At 52.7% G+C, this 18,943-nt stretch overlaps 1 protein-coding gene across 3 annotated transcripts in view; it reads left to right on the top strand.

Annotated features, from left to right (window-relative positions):
* The first annotated feature begins 4,886 nt into the window (after window positions 1-4,886).
* The window catches only part of CNNM4 (cyclin and CBS domain divalent metal cation transport mediator 4), a 49,445-nt gene continuing 35,388 nt past the window's right edge, over window positions 4,887-18,943 (top strand). For all 3 annotated transcript variants that reach the window (XM_017947749.2, XM_017947748.2, XM_031655470.1), the window contains exon 1: window positions 4,887-6,390. In XM_017947749.2, the coding sequence (XP_017803238.1) occupies window positions 4,989-6,390 (1,402 nt within the window). In that variant the 5' untranslated portion in view covers window positions 4,887-4,988. The remainder of the gene's footprint in view (window positions 6,391-18,943) is intronic.

Here is an 18,943-nt window from a genome sequence, read left to right as displayed (position 1 = left end):
TTCCATTTGCCAGCTCAGAAAAAGAATCTGAAACTAGGGACGATTCCAAGCACTTTGTTATTAGGCCTTTATAGATACTCAGTGTCTGTTATCTTGTTCTTTCTTGTTTTTCTCTAGTAATTTATAGTTAATGTCTTAAAAGAAGGGTCTTTGTGTTTTTGGAGGTGGAAGGAAAACTTGCTGGGGTAGCCAGTCTTGGGGACAGAGGGCGGGAGGAGGGTGGCATGAGAGAGGGCAGGCCGAGGGACTCCCCACCTGGGCCCTGGTACTAGCAGGGGAGTCCCAGGCAGGCCTTGCCTAAGGGCTTGCCAGGTGTCTGACACCGAATGAGAGGCTTGCCTCTCTTCCTGGCTTGCCCAGCCTTTTCAGCTTGAGCCCCTCTGTGCTGTGAAAACTTTTCTTAGGCTCTCTTCCAACAGGCTTCTCCTCCACTCCCACCTCCTTTCTGTCCTCCCGACGGAGGCCCAAGGGTCCAATAGGGTCTTGCTTAGTCCCAGGTGGCCTCCCCCTCAGCCTCCCTTCTTCCCTCATCATCCTCATCTGGGGGAAAGGGATGAAAATGAACGAGAACGCTGTGGCTGCAGGTGGATGGAGAGACACACTGCAGCTAAGGAAATTTACAAGCGTCTTCTAAAAATCCTAGCCGTGGGGCTGGGCACAGTGGCTCACACCCGTAATCCCAACACTTTGGGAGGCCAAACTAGGAGGATCACTTGAGGCCAGGAGTTTGAGACCAGACTGGGCCCATCTCTACAAAAAACAAAAAGAAATTAGCTGGGCATGGTGGTGTGCGCTGTGACTGTGGTCCCAGCTACTCAGGAAGCTGAGGTGGGAGGATTTACTTGGCCTAGGGAGGTTGAGGCTACAGTGAGCCATGATCGTGTCACTGCATTCCAGCCTGGATGACAGAGCAAGACCCTGTCTTTAAAAAAAAGAAAAAGAGAAAGAAAAGGATCCTGGCCACATAATTTTCATCATTATCGCGGTGACAGGGCATGTTTACTGAGCTCTTACCGTGGGCCAGACACTTGTGAAGTACTTATGGCTCATCATTTCACTCAACACTCGAGAATGTCCCAGAGTCCCAGGTCACACAGGCAATCAGCGGCCAAGCCAGCCCCCGGAGCCCTTCAAAACTGTGCTCTGAACCTCCATAGTGGGGCATCCTGCCTTCCATGGTCCTGCTCCCAAGAAAAACAATTTGTCCTGTGGTCAGAGGAATCTTGAAGCCCACTTACATAGTTAACACAAACCCCTTCACCTTTGCTGCTCTGGCATTCGACTTCCTTGGCCTGGACCCACTGATGTGATGCTCTCACTCCCTCCTCTGGCTCAATTAAACATTCGTCTCAGGTAGAAATCATGACATCCTCCTATCCAGGTCCTCATGCCCCCACTTGCTAGGATGACCTGAGTTGGGATCTGAGCCAAGGCACCAGCCTAGCTAACTCCACGCTCACTCTGTCCTTCTGTAGAGGGTTGACTGCTCCTTCCTTCCTGAGACAATTTAACGGCATGGATGAGTCCTGCAGATGTTCAGGGCTATCATAGTAGACTGACGGGCAGCCGGTGAACAGGCCACTGCATGTACTGACGACGATGCATAGCTCACCCTGAAAAGATGTCTCATGGTCCCCAACCAGGTTCTCCAACCCCAGGGCCCACGGTGCACCCAGAGGGATTCTGCCCATTGTGAGGCCAGGGCAGGCCTCAGGCTGTGAGCCCCACTCGCGGAAGGGAAGCTCCTCTGCCAGCAGCTTCCTATATTGGAGACCCAGAGGGTGAAGAGGGCTTAGAAGCCAGCCTGGGAGGATTAGATCCTGGGTTACTAATTCAGGATCCTTGTTCATCATCGGATCTCCAGCATCAGTGCGACGCCAGGTACAAGCGAAGGAGCACTAAGCCTTTAAGACCGTTTCCCTGCACAGAACCAGGAGGGAGCGGGCTCAATTATTGGAGGTGTAGCCATGTTGCCACAGGGCCTACACCTGGAAAGAAGCAGTGAGCTCCGAGGATCTCATGACTATAGAGTGCTGTGATATGCTCAGGGGTCCAGGATCAGGACCCCTCTGGGCAATTTCTTACTTGCAAATAGAAGCAACTAGGTAAGTAAGGACTTGCCATCCTGAGGCAGAGAGAACAGGTCTGATCATGCCTTTATCTGCCCCCAAAGGAGAGAGGCTCCTTGCTTGCCCGTTTGCTTTCTGCCATTCTCACCGCCTGGTTAACAGAGAGCCGTGCATGCATCCAAGCTTCCTGACCCAGCATGTTGATAGACCGCTATCTCCATGCTGTCCCCATGGTGGGAGAGGTATTTCGACGTGGGAGATGCAGAAAGGGCAGATTCCCTAACCAGGGTTGCAAGCTGGCAGCAACTGAACCTGGACTTTGGCCTGGGCCCCGTGTGCCTCTTGCAATAAGTGATACTCTGTTTATCTTTTTATTTTTATTGTATTTATTTATTTATTTATTCATTTTTTGAGACGAAGTCTCACTGTGTCACCCAGGCTGGAGTGAGTGGCATGATCTTGGCTCACTGCAACCTCCACCTCGCAGGTTCAAGTGATTCTCCCGCCTCAGCCTCCCGGGTAGCTGGGATTACAGGCGTGCATCACCTCACCTGGCTAATTTTGTAATTTTAGTAGAGAAGGGGTTTCGTCAGGTTGGCCAGGCTGGTCTTGAACTCCTGACCTCAGGTGATCTGTCCACCTTGGCCTCCCAAAGTCCTGGGACTACAGGTGTGCACTACCATGCCAAGCTAATTTTTTATTTTTTAAACTTTTAGTCGAAATGAGTTTTCGCTATATTGCCCAAGCTGGTATTCCCACATTTAACCTAAGTATCTAAAAAACTTATTTTTCCTTTTCTTTATTGGCTTCTGTCATTAGACTCAGTGCATATGAACAGAGCTTCTGAGTGTAGACAGCCTGAGAAGGGTAAAATAAAAAGAGCCAATTCGTACTTAAGCAGAAAAAAAAAAAATAATAGAGAAAAAAATAAAATCTTAAGAAAAAGGGAAAAAATAGCCAACTGATAATAGAATGGGAAAGTTTTAAGTATGGGAGGTGGGGGTAGGGGTGGAGCAGGGCGCTGGTGTTACAGCTAGCTAGGAGATGAGGAGAGCTGGGCTTGCTTTGAGGCAATTCGGGTGGCTCTTCCTGATTGGTGGAGACAGGGAAGGAACAGGCAGTCAAGGTTCTGCTTTTGTTCTGTCTCAGCCAGTGCCCATTCCACGGCTCCTATGCCTGGAAAAAACTGGCCTGCTGGGCACTCGCTACAAAGTATCCGCTATGAGTGGGACCCTACTTGCAATAGACTTCTCAGGGCGGGCCTAGTTACAGAATCCTCTACCCCTGCTAACATGGCTTTCTTGAGTCCGGGCCACTCTGCTACCACACCTCCTCCCAAAACATTGTATGATTGTTCCTTTCTGTTTAGGCTCCTTCTGTTTGGTAGTGATTGTTGCTTTTATTAGCAAACGTTATACCAAAATGAAAATAAACACAAGTGTCAGTGGGGGAAGAGAGTAAAGTGGGTTCTGTGTCTTCAGTACTGGGAAAAGATTTGCTGTGAGACCTGATGGTCAACCCAGTACCTGATCTTCTCTGTGCACCTCTGCAATTATTGTAAGGATGTTACCTGTCTGTCTCCTTCCCCCTCACAGGGTGGGCAGCTGCGGTCTTCCTCATACACCCTACTGACACAGGGGTGGGGCCATTCAAGAAGCAGTCACTTCAGGGATAGGCCCACTGCCGCGCCTGCCTGCTCATGTCCACAGGCAGCTGCCCAGCTGATCAATCACCACAATTTGGGGTTAGGAGTTTGGTCCTGGAAGGCAGGTAGCCATAACTACTACCTAGCCAAAGAATATTCTAAAGAGCTGTTCTGTCGTGTTCAATGTCTAGGTCCGCGGTTCCCGCAAGCTTAGCGAAGTAATGCTCTATCATTCTTACCCGCATTTACAGATGGGGAAATGGGCTGGGAGATGATAATCTGGAGGGACCAGGATTTGTGTCTCGGCTCAATTTCTACATCTCTAAATGGAAATAATTCTACTAACTCTGAGGGTTGTGGGGGGAATTTAATGAATATATGTGTTTACTTGTTTATCTCCTGTTTTCTGTTCTAGACTGTAAACCCAATGGGCAGCTACTTCGGTTTGTTCACTGCTCTATTGTCAGAGCCTAGAACAAGTGCCGGTACGAAGTAGATGTTCAATAAATATCCAAGCCTAAATGGAAGCGACAGGAGACAAGTCTAGGCCAGAGCCTGGCCCTTCTATAACCTTAGTTCCCCAGATTTGCCTTCCACATCTGGCAGCCACTGGTTGATGGAAGCATCGTCGGGCTGGGGCTACGGCTGGGGCTGGGGGAAACTACTTCTGGCCTTGGGACAAGGTCAGCAAAAATCTCAGCAGCGAGGAGGCCAGAAAAGTCCCCAGGGGCAGGCTGCAATGCCAGCCTAAGCCCTCAGGTTCCCTTTTTCTTTTTCTACATCAGGAAAAGCACTTTTCTCGCCCTGCCTGCAGAGCGGGCCACCCCCAGCTGCAGGCTGCCGGGACGGAAAAGGAGCCTCGCACGAGCGGCCGGGCGAGGCCGAGGAACAGGAACGGCGTGGCGAGGAGACCAGGTCCCGGAGAAAGAGAGCCGACCCCACGGGCAGAGAAAGGCGGGGAAGGGCGCGGAGGCGGAGCACTGGGCCTGTCCCCGCCCGCGGCTCTCGCGCTCCGGCGCGGCTCCACCTTAAGCATCTGGACCCCCTTAAGGGCAGGGGCTGGAGCAGCACGCCCCGGGGGCGGGGCCTCCAATGCAAATGAGGGGCGTGGGCCCGCGGGGCGTGGCGGGCGGGGCGCTGACCTGACGTCAGGCTCGCGGCCCGGGCAGTTGGCTCGGCGGCAGCGGAGCAGCCGGAGCGGCCGGAGCGGCGGTGCGGAGCGGGGCCGCGCGGCGTGGCGCGGGGAGCGGCGGCGGCGGCAGAGCCAGAGCAACATGGCGCCGGTGGGCGGGGGCGGGCGCCCGGGCGACGGGCCGGCCCGCGGGCGCCTCCTCCTGGCGGCGCCGGTGCTGCTGGTGCTGCTGTGGGCGCGGGGGGCCCGGGGCCAGGGCAGCCCCCAGCAGGGCGCGATCGTGGGCATGAGGCTGGCGAGCTGCAACAAGTCGTGTGGGACGAACCCGGATGGCATCATCTTCGTGTCCGAGGGCAGCACCGTGAACCTGAGGCTGTACGGCTACAGCCTGGGCAACATCTCCGGTAACCTGATCTCCTTCACCGAGGTGGACGATGCCGAGACCCTCCACAAGTCCACCAGCTGTCTCGAGCTCACCAAGGACCTGGTTGTCCAGCAGCTGGTCAACGTGAGCCGCGGGAACACGTCCGGCGTGCTGGTGGTGCTCACCAAGTTCCTCCGGAGGAGCGAGAACATGAAGCTGTATGCACTGTGCACCCGGGCCCAGCCCGACGGGCCCTGGCTGAAGTGGACGGACAAGGACTCACTGCTCTTCATGGTGGAGGAGCCTGGGAGGTTTCTGCCTCTCTGGCTGCACATCCTCCTCATTACGGTGCTGCTGGTGCTGTCGGGCATATTTTCTGGCCTCAACCTCGGGCTTATGGCCCTGGACCCCATGGAGCTGCGCATCGTGCAGAACTGTGGCACCGAGAAGGAGAGGCGCTATGCCCGCAAGATTGAGCCCATCCGGCGCAAGGGCAACTACCTTCTCTGTTCGTTGCTCCTGGGAAACGTGCTGGTCAACACCTCCCTCACCATCCTTCTAGACAACCTCATCGGGTCCGGCCTCATGGCGGTGGCCTCCTCCACCATTGGCATTGTCATCTTTGGGGAGATCCTACCTCAGGCCCTGTGCTCCCGACACGGGCTGGCTGTGGGTGCCAACACCATCATTCTCACCAAATTCTTTATGCTGCTCACCTTCCCCCTCAGTTTTCCCATCAGCAAGCTCCTGGACTTTTTTCTGGGCCAGGAGATTCGCACTGTTTACAACCGGGAGAAGCTGATGGAGATGTTGAAGGTGACGGAGCCGTATAATGACCTCGTGAAAGAGGAGCTCAATATGATCCAGGGTGCCCTGGAACTCCGCACCAAAACCGTAGAGGATATCATGACCCAGCTCCAGGACTGCTTCATGATCCGCAGCGATGCCATCCTGGACTTCAACACCATGTCGGAGATTATGGAAAGCGGCTATACCCGCATCCCGGTGTTTGAAGATGAGCAGTCCAATATCGTAGATATTCTCTACGTCAAAGACTTGGCCTTTGTGGACCCGGATGACTGCACCCCGCTCAAGACTATCACTCGCTTCTACAACCACCCGGTGCACTTTGTCTTCCATGACACCAAGTTGGATGCCATGCTGGAGGAGTTCAAGAAGGGTAAGGCCGCATGTAGTTCCCCTGGTTCAGTTTCCTCGAGATGCCTCTTGTCCCCTGGCGTGTTTTGTGTCTGCTGGCTTTAGTGTTCTGTTTGTGTGACTCTGTGTCCCTTTGCCCATCACTTCCTATGCCTCTGAGGTGAACGATTTTGGAGCAGGAGACCCATTCTCAAGTGTCTGCCGTCTGCCAGGTAGTATGCTGTGTGCTCCTGATGAATCAAAGCTGAATAAGACACACTCGCTCCTTTGGAGGGCTGGAGCAAGGCCTCAGGGAGCTGTTGAAGCAAGACAGAGTAAGATGCCTGAAAAGAGGCCAGGGTGATGGAGATTTAGAGTATGGGGTGGAGTCGAGAAGGGGCTGGAAAATTGGGGAATTCACAGGGGAAGGTGCTTTTGAGGAGAACCTTAAAATGTGGAGAGGCTTGCTGCTTGAGACAGAGGGAACCCCGCAAGCAGAGAACCCGAGTGGCAAAGCAAAGGTGTGCTGGTGGCCTAGCGGGTGGTCCTGTTTCTTGGGCATAGTGGTTCTGATGCTCAGTTGTCAATGGCTGGAGTCGTTTGGGGCCTGGTGGTGGATGCTAAGTTTGCTCCCAGCGTGGAGCTGCAGGTTTTTGAGCAGGGGAGTGATGTTACTGGAGGTGCCAACCCACAGAAGCAGAACTGGGAGGTCTCTCATTGGCTTGCTGCTCAGAACAATGCCAAGTGGCGCTTTCGACTATTCAGCAGACGCAAGCAGATTAAGTTTTGGTAATTGTCCCGTCTTTCCCTGGCGCCAGCATCAGCTTCCCTCCAGTGGTCTGCCGGAAATCTTCAGCTGCCTTGCACTGCCTTGTGTTTTTTTCTCACCTGGGTTCTTGGCCATTTCGCAGGTAGTCAGAGAGACATTTGGAGGGTTTACTCATCAGCCTCAAAGCTCAAGGCACACTCTCCTTTTCTTCCAGCAAAATTTTCCTCCCACCTCTGCCATTCAGAAACCCTCAAAGTGGCAGTAAACAAGCCAATTATGGAGTGGAACCCTCCTAGGCTGGCTGAAGGAAGTGAGGAGGCAGAAAGGGAAGCTCTTTTTTAAAGGAATGGGGGTGAGGGGCTCATCCCAAACTTGAGGACTTTGCTTTCTAACCACCCTCCCAGCCTTCATTCTTGTAGGAGAGCTCCTGCTGGCTGAGGCCGCTCAGGCCGACCTAGGACTCGGAGGGACTTCGGAATCCTAGCAGGCAGTGAGCTGGCAGGTGTTTCTGTAACAGAGAGTGGAGGACAGCTTTGGAGTGGGATAGGCAGGAGCTGGCTTTGCCAGGTTTGGTCTGAAAAGATGCTGGGGTCAGGGCCAGGGTGGTGGGTTGGTACCCTCTTAAGTTCAACAGACTGAATCTCAGCATCGGAGCTGAGGACCACTTGAGTAAAGTAAGCTAGAGTCGGGGAGAGCCCTGGGGAAGGTGGCTTCCTGCAGAGACTGGAGAGACAGATGCCTGGTGGTGAAGGCAGAGGCTGCGGTGGGGCGGGGGTGGGGGCGGCTTTGGGAGTGCAGAGCCAGGGATCAGGTTTTCCCAGGTATCCGAGCCTGGGACAGGAAAGCAGTGAGGAACTGTACCCCAGCCCCACCCCAAGCCTTGGGACCTGAAGACTTCTCTTATTGCTTGGGAGGGAAACTGATTAGGACCCTCCAGGGCAACTTCCTCCTCACTGCCTCTGTGGTGTTTGGGACTGTGGCTTGTGACACACCCAATAGCACCTTCTCTCAATTCAGTTGGGAATCTGGATCCAGCCAGTATGGATTGGTCTGACCAGTCTCCCAGTCTTGATCAGCAGGACTGAGCTCTCTTGGTTGGGAGCCTCCTGGGTCTTTTTTTTTTTTTTTTTTTTGAGGCGGAGTCTCGCTCTGTCGCCCAGGCTGGAGTGCAGTGGCGCGATCTCGGCTCACTGCAAGCTCCACCTCCCGGGTTTACGCCATTCTCCTGCCTCAGCCTCCCGAGTAGCTGGGACTACAGGCGCCGCCACCACGCCCGGCTAATTTTTTGTATTTTTAGTAGAGACGGGGTTTCACTGTGTTAGCCAGGATGGTCTCGATCTCCTGACCTCGTGATCCGCCCGTCTCGGCCTCCCAAAGTGCTGGGATTACAGGCTTGAGCCACCGCGCCCGGCCTACCTCCTGGGTCTTGAGAGGGCTGTCTTTGGGCTCTGTCTTGTCAAGTGTCCTTTCATTAAGTTTGGAAAACAGAGCTAGCATCTCTTAGGCCAGAGCAGAGCTCTGCTGAGCCAAAGTCCCCAGGTCAGTTTACTCCAGGAAAGTCTTCTCCTTAACAGAGGCCAGTCGCCTGAGGCCAAGCCCTGCGGCAGTGCTGGTAATCCCAGGGAACTGCACACAGGCTGCCCAGGAGATGGTGATAGTCCCCGCTCTCCACCCCCCATCCCCAAATGAGCAGGCCCTGTGGCTTTATGCCATCACTTACTTCCCCATTCTCAGAGGTCTTGGAAAACCAGTTTTAACTCTTTGCTCACTGGGTTCCCTGCAATGTGGCCTCTTCCAGACCTTCCAATCTGGTGTCCACCTTCTTAGTCTGAGATTGCCCAGGACACAGCACACACCTAGTGTCCATCTGCAATTTAAGAGTTTCGCCTCAGTGTGCATTGGCTCATACCTGTAATCCCAGCACTTTGGGAGGGCGAGGTGGACAGATCACAAGGTCAGGAGATTGAGACCATCCTGGCTAACATGGTGAAACCTCGTCTCTACTAAAAATACAAAAAATTAGCCGGCCGTGGTGGCACATGCCTGTAGTCCTAGCTACTCGGGAGGCTGAGACAGGAGAATCACTTGAACCTGGGAGGCGGAGGTTGCAGTGAGCCCAGATCGCACCACTGCACTTCCAGCCTGGGTGACAGAGCAAGACTCTGTCTCAAAAAAAAAAAAAAAAAAAGTTTCTTTAGGAGTCTGGTGTTGGTGGTGTTGGGAATGCTTTTTTTTTTGGCTAAGAGAAACAAGTCAGCAAGGTTAGAACAGCTGGCATTGTTTTATTTGTTTGTTTGTTGTTTTTTGAGACGGAGTTTCGTTCTTGTTGCCCAGGCTGGAGTGTAATGGCACGATCTCGGCTCACTGCAACCTCCACCTCCCGGGTTCAAGCGATTCTTCTGCCTCAGCATCCTAAGTAGCTGGGATTACAGGCATGTGCCACCGCCCCCGGCTAATTTTATATTTTTAGTGGAGATGGGGTTTTTCCATGTTGGTCAGTCTGGTCTGGAACTCCTGACCTCAGGTGATCCACCTGCCTCGGCCTTCCAAAGTACTGGGATTACAGGCGTGATCCACCGCGCCTGGCCTTTCAGCTGGTATTGTTAACAGCACCAGAGTCAGAGCTGGGGTGACTGTCTAGCCCAGCATCTCTCTCTGAGGGTCTGTCCTGGACCCTCCTCCACCCCAGGTTGGGCAAGGGCCCTGAGCCTAGCTTTGCCAGAGTCCTTCTGCCCCACAAGTAATCCTGTTTTAGGGCCTTTGTATTCTTTCTTTCCCCTCTCCAGCATTATAAGCTCTTTGAGGATAGAGGCCATGCCTTCTTAAGTGTTTTCACTACTCAGTGCTTGGTAAAGAGACGGGTCTCCAGTAAGTGTTGGACAAATGAATGAACAATGGATGACTGTCTGGCAAACCCCATTGACCTTTTTGCTGTTCGTTTTTTCTTTTTTTTTTTTGAGACGGAGTTTTGCTCTTATTGCCCAGGCTGGAGTGCAATGACACCATCGTGGCTCACTACAACCTCCTCCTCCGATTCTCCTGCCTCAGCCTCCCGAGTAGCTGGGATTACAGGCTCCCACCACCACGCCTGGCTAATTTTTATATTTTTAGTAGAGATGGGGTTTCACCATGTTGGCCAGGCTAGTCATGAACTCCTGACCTCAGGTGATCCCCCCACCTCAGCCTCCCACAGTGTTAGGATTACAGGCGTGAGCCACTGCACCTGGCCTTTTTTTGTTTTGTTTTGTTTTGTTTTGAGACAGAGTTTCACTCTGGCATGCTCTCGGCTCACTGCAACCTCCGCCTCCCAGGTTCAAGCTATTCTTGTGCCTCAGCCTCCGAGTAGCAGGGATTAGAGGTGCGTGCCACCGCATCTGGCTGATTTTTGTATTTTTAGTAGAGATGGGGTTTCACTATGTTAGCCAGGCTAGTCTTGAACTCCTGACCTCAAGTGATCTGCCCGCCTTGGCCTCCCAAAGTGCTGGGATTACAGGTGTGAGCCACCGCGCCTGGCCCTTTTTGCTGTTCTTGAACACACCAGGATGTTCCCACCCTGGGGCTTTTGCCCTGGTTGTTTCCTTGGGCTGGAATATTCTTCCCCAGAAGTCAGTATGGCTCACTGTCTTCCCAGGTCACCTCTCAGTGGGGCCTTCCTGCCACTTTGTTTAAAACCGCACCCACCATCCCACCCCAACTTCCTAATCTCCTCTGCCCTGTGCTGATGTCCCCTCTTCTCATAGCACGCATCGCTCTCTAGCATCTGTGTAATTTGCTGATTTACTGTGTTGTCTACTGTCTGTCTCCTTCCACTGGCATATAAGTTTCAAAGGGCAGCTCTCTTTGTTTTGCTCGTCAATGTATCTCTAGCCCCTAGAAAGGTTCTTGGCACATAGTAAGGCCTCCGTCCACGGCACCGAGTGAGAAAGTGAGTGAATGAATACCTGTCTGGTTTGGCAGAGGATCCTTCCCATTTTAATAGTGTTAGAATTCTGAGGAGCTGATGAGGGCAAAGAAAAATGGGTGTTGTGCACTTACCAAGTTCAGAGTTCCATCCACACAGGACAGACAGGAGGAGCGCCTGGGATGACATGTCGGGGACTGAGAGGTAGAGTTTGGGGCCTTGAATGTGATGCATGGTTCCCCACCACGTGCCTCAGTTTCCCTACCAATAAGTGGTCTTTGACCACTGGGGGTTTACACAGCTTCCGTTAGATGAGTCATGAATGTGCTCCTGCACACTTAGAGATGGGCTAGGGGCATCGGTGCAGAGGTGGTGGCCGAGCGTCCCTAGGAGTAAGGCAGGGGGTACAGCCTTGCAGCGCTTCTGTCTCCCGGCTCACGGCAGTTAGTGCCAGATATCTGTGGAACCCCATGCTGCATGCAAGACGTGATGCTAGGTGCTGCAGGACCACAGGAGTAAGATCAAGAGTTGGTGAGACAAGCCCTCAGGCCTGAGTCTCCTGTGATTTGAACCTTGGCCCTTCCGCTTAAACCTTGCCTAGAACTGTTTGCAGTACTGGGTGTTGTGGATGGGTTTGTCCAGCTTGGAATCTCAGAACAAAGGCACCTCCAGTTCCTCCTGTCCTAGTTTGTGTTTTGCCTTCACCACTCTCCCAGACCCTGAAGCAAAGTAATGAAGGAAGAGGGCAGAGCTCCACCCCCCCCCACCCCCCCCACCCCCCCCACCCCCCCGCTTGCAGCCCACCTTCCAGCTTCTAGCTGTGACCCACCCTCTGGGACACTCCTTCCTTCCCAGGTACTTAGCTCATCTTTAAACACCTTATCTTTCCCACCCACCTTATAACCACCTAGACCCTGTACAGACCTGGGTGTAACTCCAGCCAGCCTGGTCACTGACCTGTGAGTTGGCCTTGGACCTGTTACTGCTCCTCTCAGCAAGTTAGTGTAGTATAAATTGGTGAGAAAAAGCTAGAAATATTCTCATTAAAAACTCCTCCCGCGGAGCTTGCAGTGAGCTGAGATCCGGCCACAGCACTCCAGCCTGGGCGACAGAGCGAGACTCCGTCTCAAAAAAAAAAAAAAAAAAAAAAAAAACTCGTCCCGCTGTGGCTCACGCCTGTAATCCTAGCACTTTGGGAGCTCTTTGGGTGGGTCACTTGGGGCCAGGAGTTCGAGACCAGCCCGGCCAACATGGCAAAACCCCATCTTTACTTAAAAAAAAAATGCAAAAATTAGCCGGATATGATGGCACATGCCTATAATCCCAGCTACTGGGGTGACTGAGGCAGGAGAATCGCTTGAACCCGGGAGGCAGAGGTTGCAGTGAGCTGATACTGTACCACTGCACTCCAACCTGAGCGACAAAGCAAGACTGTCTCAAAAACAAAACAAAACAAAAAACCCATATTTTCATCTAGGCTATGTCAGATTTTCCCACCGACTTTTTTTTTTTTTTTTTTTTGAGATGGAGTCTTGCTCTGTCGCCCGGGCTAGAGTGCAGTGGCCGGATCTCAGCTCACTGCAAGCTCCGCCTCCCGGGTTTACGCCATTCTCCTGCCTCAGCCTCCTGTGTAGCTGGGACTACAGGCGCCTGCCACCTCGCCCGGCTAGTTTTTTGTATTTTTTTTTTTAGTAGAGACGGAGGGTCTCGATCTCCTGACCTTGTGATCCGCCCGTCTCGGCCTCCCAAAGTGCTGGGATTACAGGCTTGAGCCACCGCGCCCGGCCCCCACCAACTTTATTTTATTCCTGGAACAACTTTATAAAGTGAAGAAAAAACACTGCATGATTTTTGCATTCACTTTTGGTTCCCGTCATCTGACACACCTTAGGTAGCTTATCCTCCCCACCCCGCACTCCCTTCCGCACCTGCTTGTTCTTTCGTTTGTTCAACCAACAGTGACCGTTTTGAAGCCTGTGTGTCAGACACTGTGTTGGCTGTGGGGAATCAGAGATGAATAAAACTGCCCCATTCACAGAACTCACAGTCTCCCGAGGAGAGAGACACATGAACAACGCCTGGCTATGCAGAGTTCACAGATCGGGTGCCGTGGGGCTGAGGGAGGGCAGGCCTGCGAGATGCTTCTGAAGTGAGAGTAACTAGACTCATTGGTCCTTATGGAGACCTGGGAGTCAGGGCCAGGAAGTAGCTGTGAAAGTCTGAAGTTTCTAGCTTGGGACTCAGGTTGATGATGTCGTTTAACTGTAGTCGGGAGAGGAGGACGAAGAGACAGTTTGGTGAGGGCAGAGGGAGGTGAGTGGTGGTAATGAGAATGGTGGGACCCATCACTGAGCTCCTTCTCCGTGCCCAGCATTGTTTACACTAGGGCTTCTCACACTGGACTGCCTGGACATTTTGTTAAAATGCAGACTTGAACTCAGTGGGGCTGAGTGTGGCCTGAGAGTCTGCATTTCTGACAGGTTCTCAGATGATGCCCATGCTGCTGGCCCCTGCCCGCACCAGTGTGCCATAACATCTAGGCAGGCTTGCAGGGGAAAATGCCCACGTGGGGCTGGGGAGCAAGGCCAGGACAACACTAAAAGGTTTAAGAGTCAGCCAAGAGCAGCCAGAACGGGAGAGAGAGCTGCCGGGCACAGTGGCTGACGCCTGTAATACCAGCACTTTGGGTGGCTGAGGCGGGTGGATCACCTGAGGTCAGGAGTTTGAGACCAGCCTGACCAGCATGGCGAAATCCCGTCTCTACTAAAAATACAAAAATTAGCCAGGCGTGGTGATGGTCGCCTGTTATCCCAACTGCTAGGGAGGCTGAGGCAGAAGAATAGCTTGAATCAGGAGGCGGAGGTTGCAGTGAGCCGAGATCGCGCCATTGTACTCCAGCCTGGGTGACAGAGTGAGACACTGTCTCAAAAAAAAAAAAAAAAAAAGAATGTGAGAGAGAGGAAAGGACAGTGCAGGGGATGTCAGTGTGTAAAAGCTGGGCTGGGGCGACTCCTTGATGGGGACAAAGAGAACCAAGGGGGCACGGTATTCGGGAGCCTCCTTGTAAGGTCCGATGGGGTGAGGACCACTCACAGACTGTGGGATGGGACCTTAGGCTGTGGGGTGCCCAGCGAGAGCAGCCTCAGACAAGTGGTGCCCGAAGGCAGCTGTGCACAGGCTGTCCGTCAGCCCTGCCTGGTAATAGCCTCAACATGGTGCTTTGATCTCGAGAAGCTGCCCGGGGGCAGGTGTATCTGAGAGTGACACGAGCTGGTTGATACTCTGGGTGCAGGCAGAGGTCCCAGCGGGGACAGCTGACAGAGCTGTGCCCAGGCTCCTTCTCACTTTCCCTTTAGTGCAGTGCTGTGGAAAGGGAACATGGGCATGTGCAGGGGCCCGGTGTGTGCCAACCGGCGGGCAGCTGCACCTCCTTCCTGGCTGGCCCCGCGCAGCCTATGGGCTGATTCCCAAAGAGGAGCCAGAACTGAGGGGAGACTCACGTGTCTTCACTTGACAGTTTTCTTCCCAGAGTTCTGGTTTGCGCAACGGAAGGCACTGCCGTGCATCGAGGCCGTAATAGGTTCGTAGGTTATTCTGGTGTTTGCTTTTCAAACATCTCGTATTTTTAACTAGGAAATCCCGCTCCAGTGTTTTTCTGCTCACCTCTGGTCAGGACGGGAAGCACCGAGCAGATGTTTAACGTTGAAAATGGGTGAATACGTAGGAGCGCAACATCAGGGAACGGCCCTGCAGGATCAGCAGGGGGCCCTTAGGAAGGGGAGGCCTGTCTTGTAAGTAAAAGTCTGGGAAGACATTTCAGCGGAATCTGCTAGGGTGGGTAGACACGGCGTTTTCCACTCTGGTACGTGTTGCCCTGGGAGAGCCTGGACAAGACCCGAGGGCTGAGGGGTGAGCCTCGCCGTCCTCCGCAGCAGCTGTGGGGGTGTGGCTCGGGCCTCCCAGGCTGCTTCCCATCCCTTTCTAGAGGGACTTGGGGGTGCGGATCCCTGGGTGCCATCTCTCTGCCCCCCTCCCACATGAACCTGGTTCACTGAACAGCAAGGACATCTTTGAGGGGAAGGAAGCCTGGCCCCTCTGAAGGAGTCGCTACTACAGGCCTCCAGTCTCCTTGAGGGCAGGGGCCAGCATGGTTGTCCCGCACTGAGCGCTGGCTCCTGAAAGGCCGCACAGTCATGGAGAGTGTGTATGGAACTGGGCCAGGCCTTCATCGCTGCCTTGGTGACTGATTTTCGCAGAGCTTCCTGGTTCCTTCTCCCCAGCCTGTGGGGGATGGACAGGCTGTCTCGAAGCCTTCCTGTGGTCTTAGGGATTCTTGGAACTCAGCAGAACTGACTCTGAGATGGGTGAAGGTGCTAGAATTTCCAGAAGTACCCGGCTGGCCCTCGGCTGAGGGGGTGGGAAGCAGCTGGCCAGTCGCTGCCATTTGCTCCAGCCCCTGTGTCTGCTGCCACACCCGCCCTGCACCTCTCTTACCCCTCTCCTTTCACCAGGACGTCCTGTTGTGAGAGGGTCGGAGGCTCCATAAAGGACCCCTGGCTTATGTCATAGGCTAGAGCCTGGACTCCTTACTTCTGTGCCTATTCCACTGTTAGAGGATTTTCTGTCTTTCTTTTTTATTAGTGTTTATTATTTGTCCGTAGCCATAAAAGAGATACATCTCATTGCTGGAACTTGTCTCTATTCAAAACAAAACAAAACAAAACAACAAAACAAAAACCTTATAACAAACAGCATGGCTCGGTGCAGTGGTTCACACCTCTAATCCCAGTACTTTGGGAGGCTGAGGCGGGTGGATCACCTGAGGTCAGGAGTTCGAGACCAGCCTGGCCAACATGGTGAAACCCTGTCTCTACTAAAAAAATACAAAAAAATTTAGCCGGTCGTGGTGGTGCACGCCTGTAATTCCCAACTACTTGGGAGGCTGAGGCAGGAGAATTGCTTGAACCCGGGAGGCGGAGGTTGCGGTGAGCCACGATCGTGCCACTGCACTCCAGCCTGGGCAACAGAACCACATTCCATCTCAAAAACAAAACAAAAAAAAAACAAAGAAATCCTTGTCTGCATGCTTTTTGGAACACAGTTTAAATGGGTTCTTCAGATTTCCCGCTGATAAGACATGAAATCCATTTGATCCCCATCATCCTTTGGGAGTCTCTCAGAGCATCTGCACCAGGACAAGGGCTGGGCAGTGCTGTGCGCCTCTGCGGGAGGGTGAGCCCAGAGGCTGGCTGTGCAGCTGCTGGTTTGTTTTGCTGGGGGTTAAACTTGGTGTTGCTGGAGCATTCCCCAGAGGTTACGGTCAGAGTTGCTTCCATGCTGCAGGGCTGATTTACTGTGAAGGGGTAGGGTTGTTGCAGGACTGGTTTCCCAGGCTCTCTGAAACGCCTGGTCTCTGGCCAGGAGGCAGCCTGGAGCCTCAGTGCAAGGAGGATCCCTCCCCCACCCCAGGTAGGGCCACTCCCACCTATGTGCGCACCCACACTAATACCCCCACATAGGCACAGGCAGGCACTCACACATGCATGCGCACACATACACACACACTCATACCCCCACATAGGCACAGGCAGGCTCACTCCCACCCATGCACACACACACTTATACCCCCCACAAAGGCACAGGCAGACACTCACACACACATGCGCGCACACACACACACCCTTCACATAGGCACAGGCGGGCTCACTCCCACCCATGCACACACACACACTCATACCCCCCACACAGGCACAGGCAGGCACTCACACACACACGCGCGCACACACACACTCCCACCTCCCAGATGCACAGGCAGGGCCACTCTCACACGTTCACACACACCTGCTAACCCCCATGTGCACACGCAGGCTCTCAAACGCCCACGTTTATGCACACATGCACTGTCACCAGGAGTCTTGCCTTAAACTGAAGCCTCTCTCTCATGAAACTTTCCTAAGAATTAGAAGTCAGTTTCAAAAATTAGTAAATGCTTGTACAGTGTAATTTATTTCATGAAACGCCCAAAATAGTGACTTTCTCTTCAGCTGCTAGTGATCTGGTCATCCACGTTGATGACTGTGTCCCTCTCAGACCTTGTTGTGAGGACTAAGTGAGGTAAGGTGTGCAAAGTGCTTAGCCCTGTGCCCAGCACTGTATAATCGTGTGGTAAATATTAGTTATTTTTAAAATTATTATTGCTGTTATCCAAAAGGTGCCCCAGTTGGCATTGATGCCAACCTGTGGCCACAGCGGTTCTCATACACTGTCTCTGTTGGCAGGCTGCCCTGCTGTTCAGGGTGGTGCCTTTTTTGGAATTATAAATACACTGATACACCTTCTATGTACCCACAAAAATTTAAAATTAAATGAAATGGCCAGGCACAGTGGCTCATGTCTGTAATCCCAGCATTTTGGGAGGTCCAGGCGGGCAGACCAGGAGTTTGAAATCAGCCTGGCCAACATGGTGAAACCCCATCTCTACTAAAAGTACAAAATTAGCCAGATATGGTGGCGTGTACGTGTACCTGTAGTCCCAGCTACTCAGGAGGCTAGGGCTGGAGAATCCCTTGAACCCAGGAGGTGGAGGTTGCAGTGAGCCAAGATCACACCACTGCAGTCTGGCCTGGGTGATAGAAGACTCCATCTAAAAAAAAAAAAAAAAATTAAAAGTAAATATAGAAAGCTTATTAAAAATAAATAAATAAATAATGACACTGAGCTCAAAAGAACCCTCTGTATAATTATATGCTAATTCAGATGCCATCTTATCTGGACCCCAGTGTATGTAGTCAGGGTCACAGAAGGCAGAGCTCAATGGAAAAAAATGAAAGTGAAAGAGGAAATTCTCCTCATTTCCTTAGTTTCCCCCACTTCCAAAATGGGGAAAGTTAAGCCCGCCGTCCTGACCGCCACCGCATCCGTGTTCCCACTGCAGGAGCATCATGTGAGGGCTGCCCTGTGGGAGGGGCAGGGGAAGGAAGGAGCACAGCCCTGTTCGCCAGTCACGCGTTTTCATTTCAGCTTCACTGGTCCTCTGCTGCCTCCCAGGTGTCTCAGGGAGGGAGGGAAGAGGCCACCAGCTGAGTCTCTGTTCCCTTGGAGCCCCATCTTGCCTCTGCCACAGAGATCTGTGGTCACTTGGAGGCCAGGAGTTTGAGGTTACACGAGCTATGATTGCATCACTGCACTTCAGCCTGGGTGGCAGAGTGAGACCCTGTGTTTAAAAGTTTAAAAAAAATTAAAAAGTTAAAAAAAAAAAAAAAAAGAACAGGAAATGCATGTGCCTGTAGTAGTGGTTAACATTTATGGAGTAATTATTTAATCCTCCAAGTGCTGTAGATGGGAAACTGAGGCTCAGAGAGGCCAACAGCCTTTCCCAGTCACATGACAGCTGAGTGACAGCCTCAGGCTATGTGGCTCTAGAAGCCATGCTGTAAAGGACTATGCAGTGTCTCCTTGCAGTGAGATTGCAGCTGGTAAGACAGAGAGCAGGCCGGGCGCGGTGGCTCACGCCTGTAATCCCAGCACTTTGAGAGACCAGGGCGGGTGGATCACCTGAGGTCAGGAGTTCGAGACCAGCCTGACCAACATGGCAAAACCGCATCTCTACTAAAAATACCAAAATTAGCTGGGTGTGATGTGTGCCGGTCCTCCCAGCTACTTGAGAGGCTGAGGCAGGAGATTCGTTTGAACCCAGGAGGTGGAGGTTGCAGTGAGCAGAGATCGCGCCACTGCACTCCAGCCTGGGCGACAGAGCGAGACTCCGTCTCAAAAAAAAAAAAAAAAAAAAAGGCCAGAAGATTGAGAGTTTCCAGTAAGTTCAGGCTAAAAAATGCTAAAAAATGTTCTGTCAGTTTTCGATTTTGTTTTTTTAGGTAAACTTTTTGTTGATGCATAATATAGAGAAAAGTGCATAAATCATAAGTG

The sequence above is a fragment of the Papio anubis genome, chromosome 14, assembly GCF_008728515.1.
Source record: "Papio anubis isolate 15944 chromosome 14, Panubis1.0, whole genome shotgun sequence".
In the NCBI taxonomy this organism is placed as follows: domain Eukaryota; kingdom Metazoa; phylum Chordata; class Mammalia; order Primates; family Cercopithecidae; genus Papio; species Papio anubis.
The sequence above is the reverse complement of the archived record's forward strand: the minus strand, read 5'-3'. Positions and strand labels throughout refer to the sequence as shown.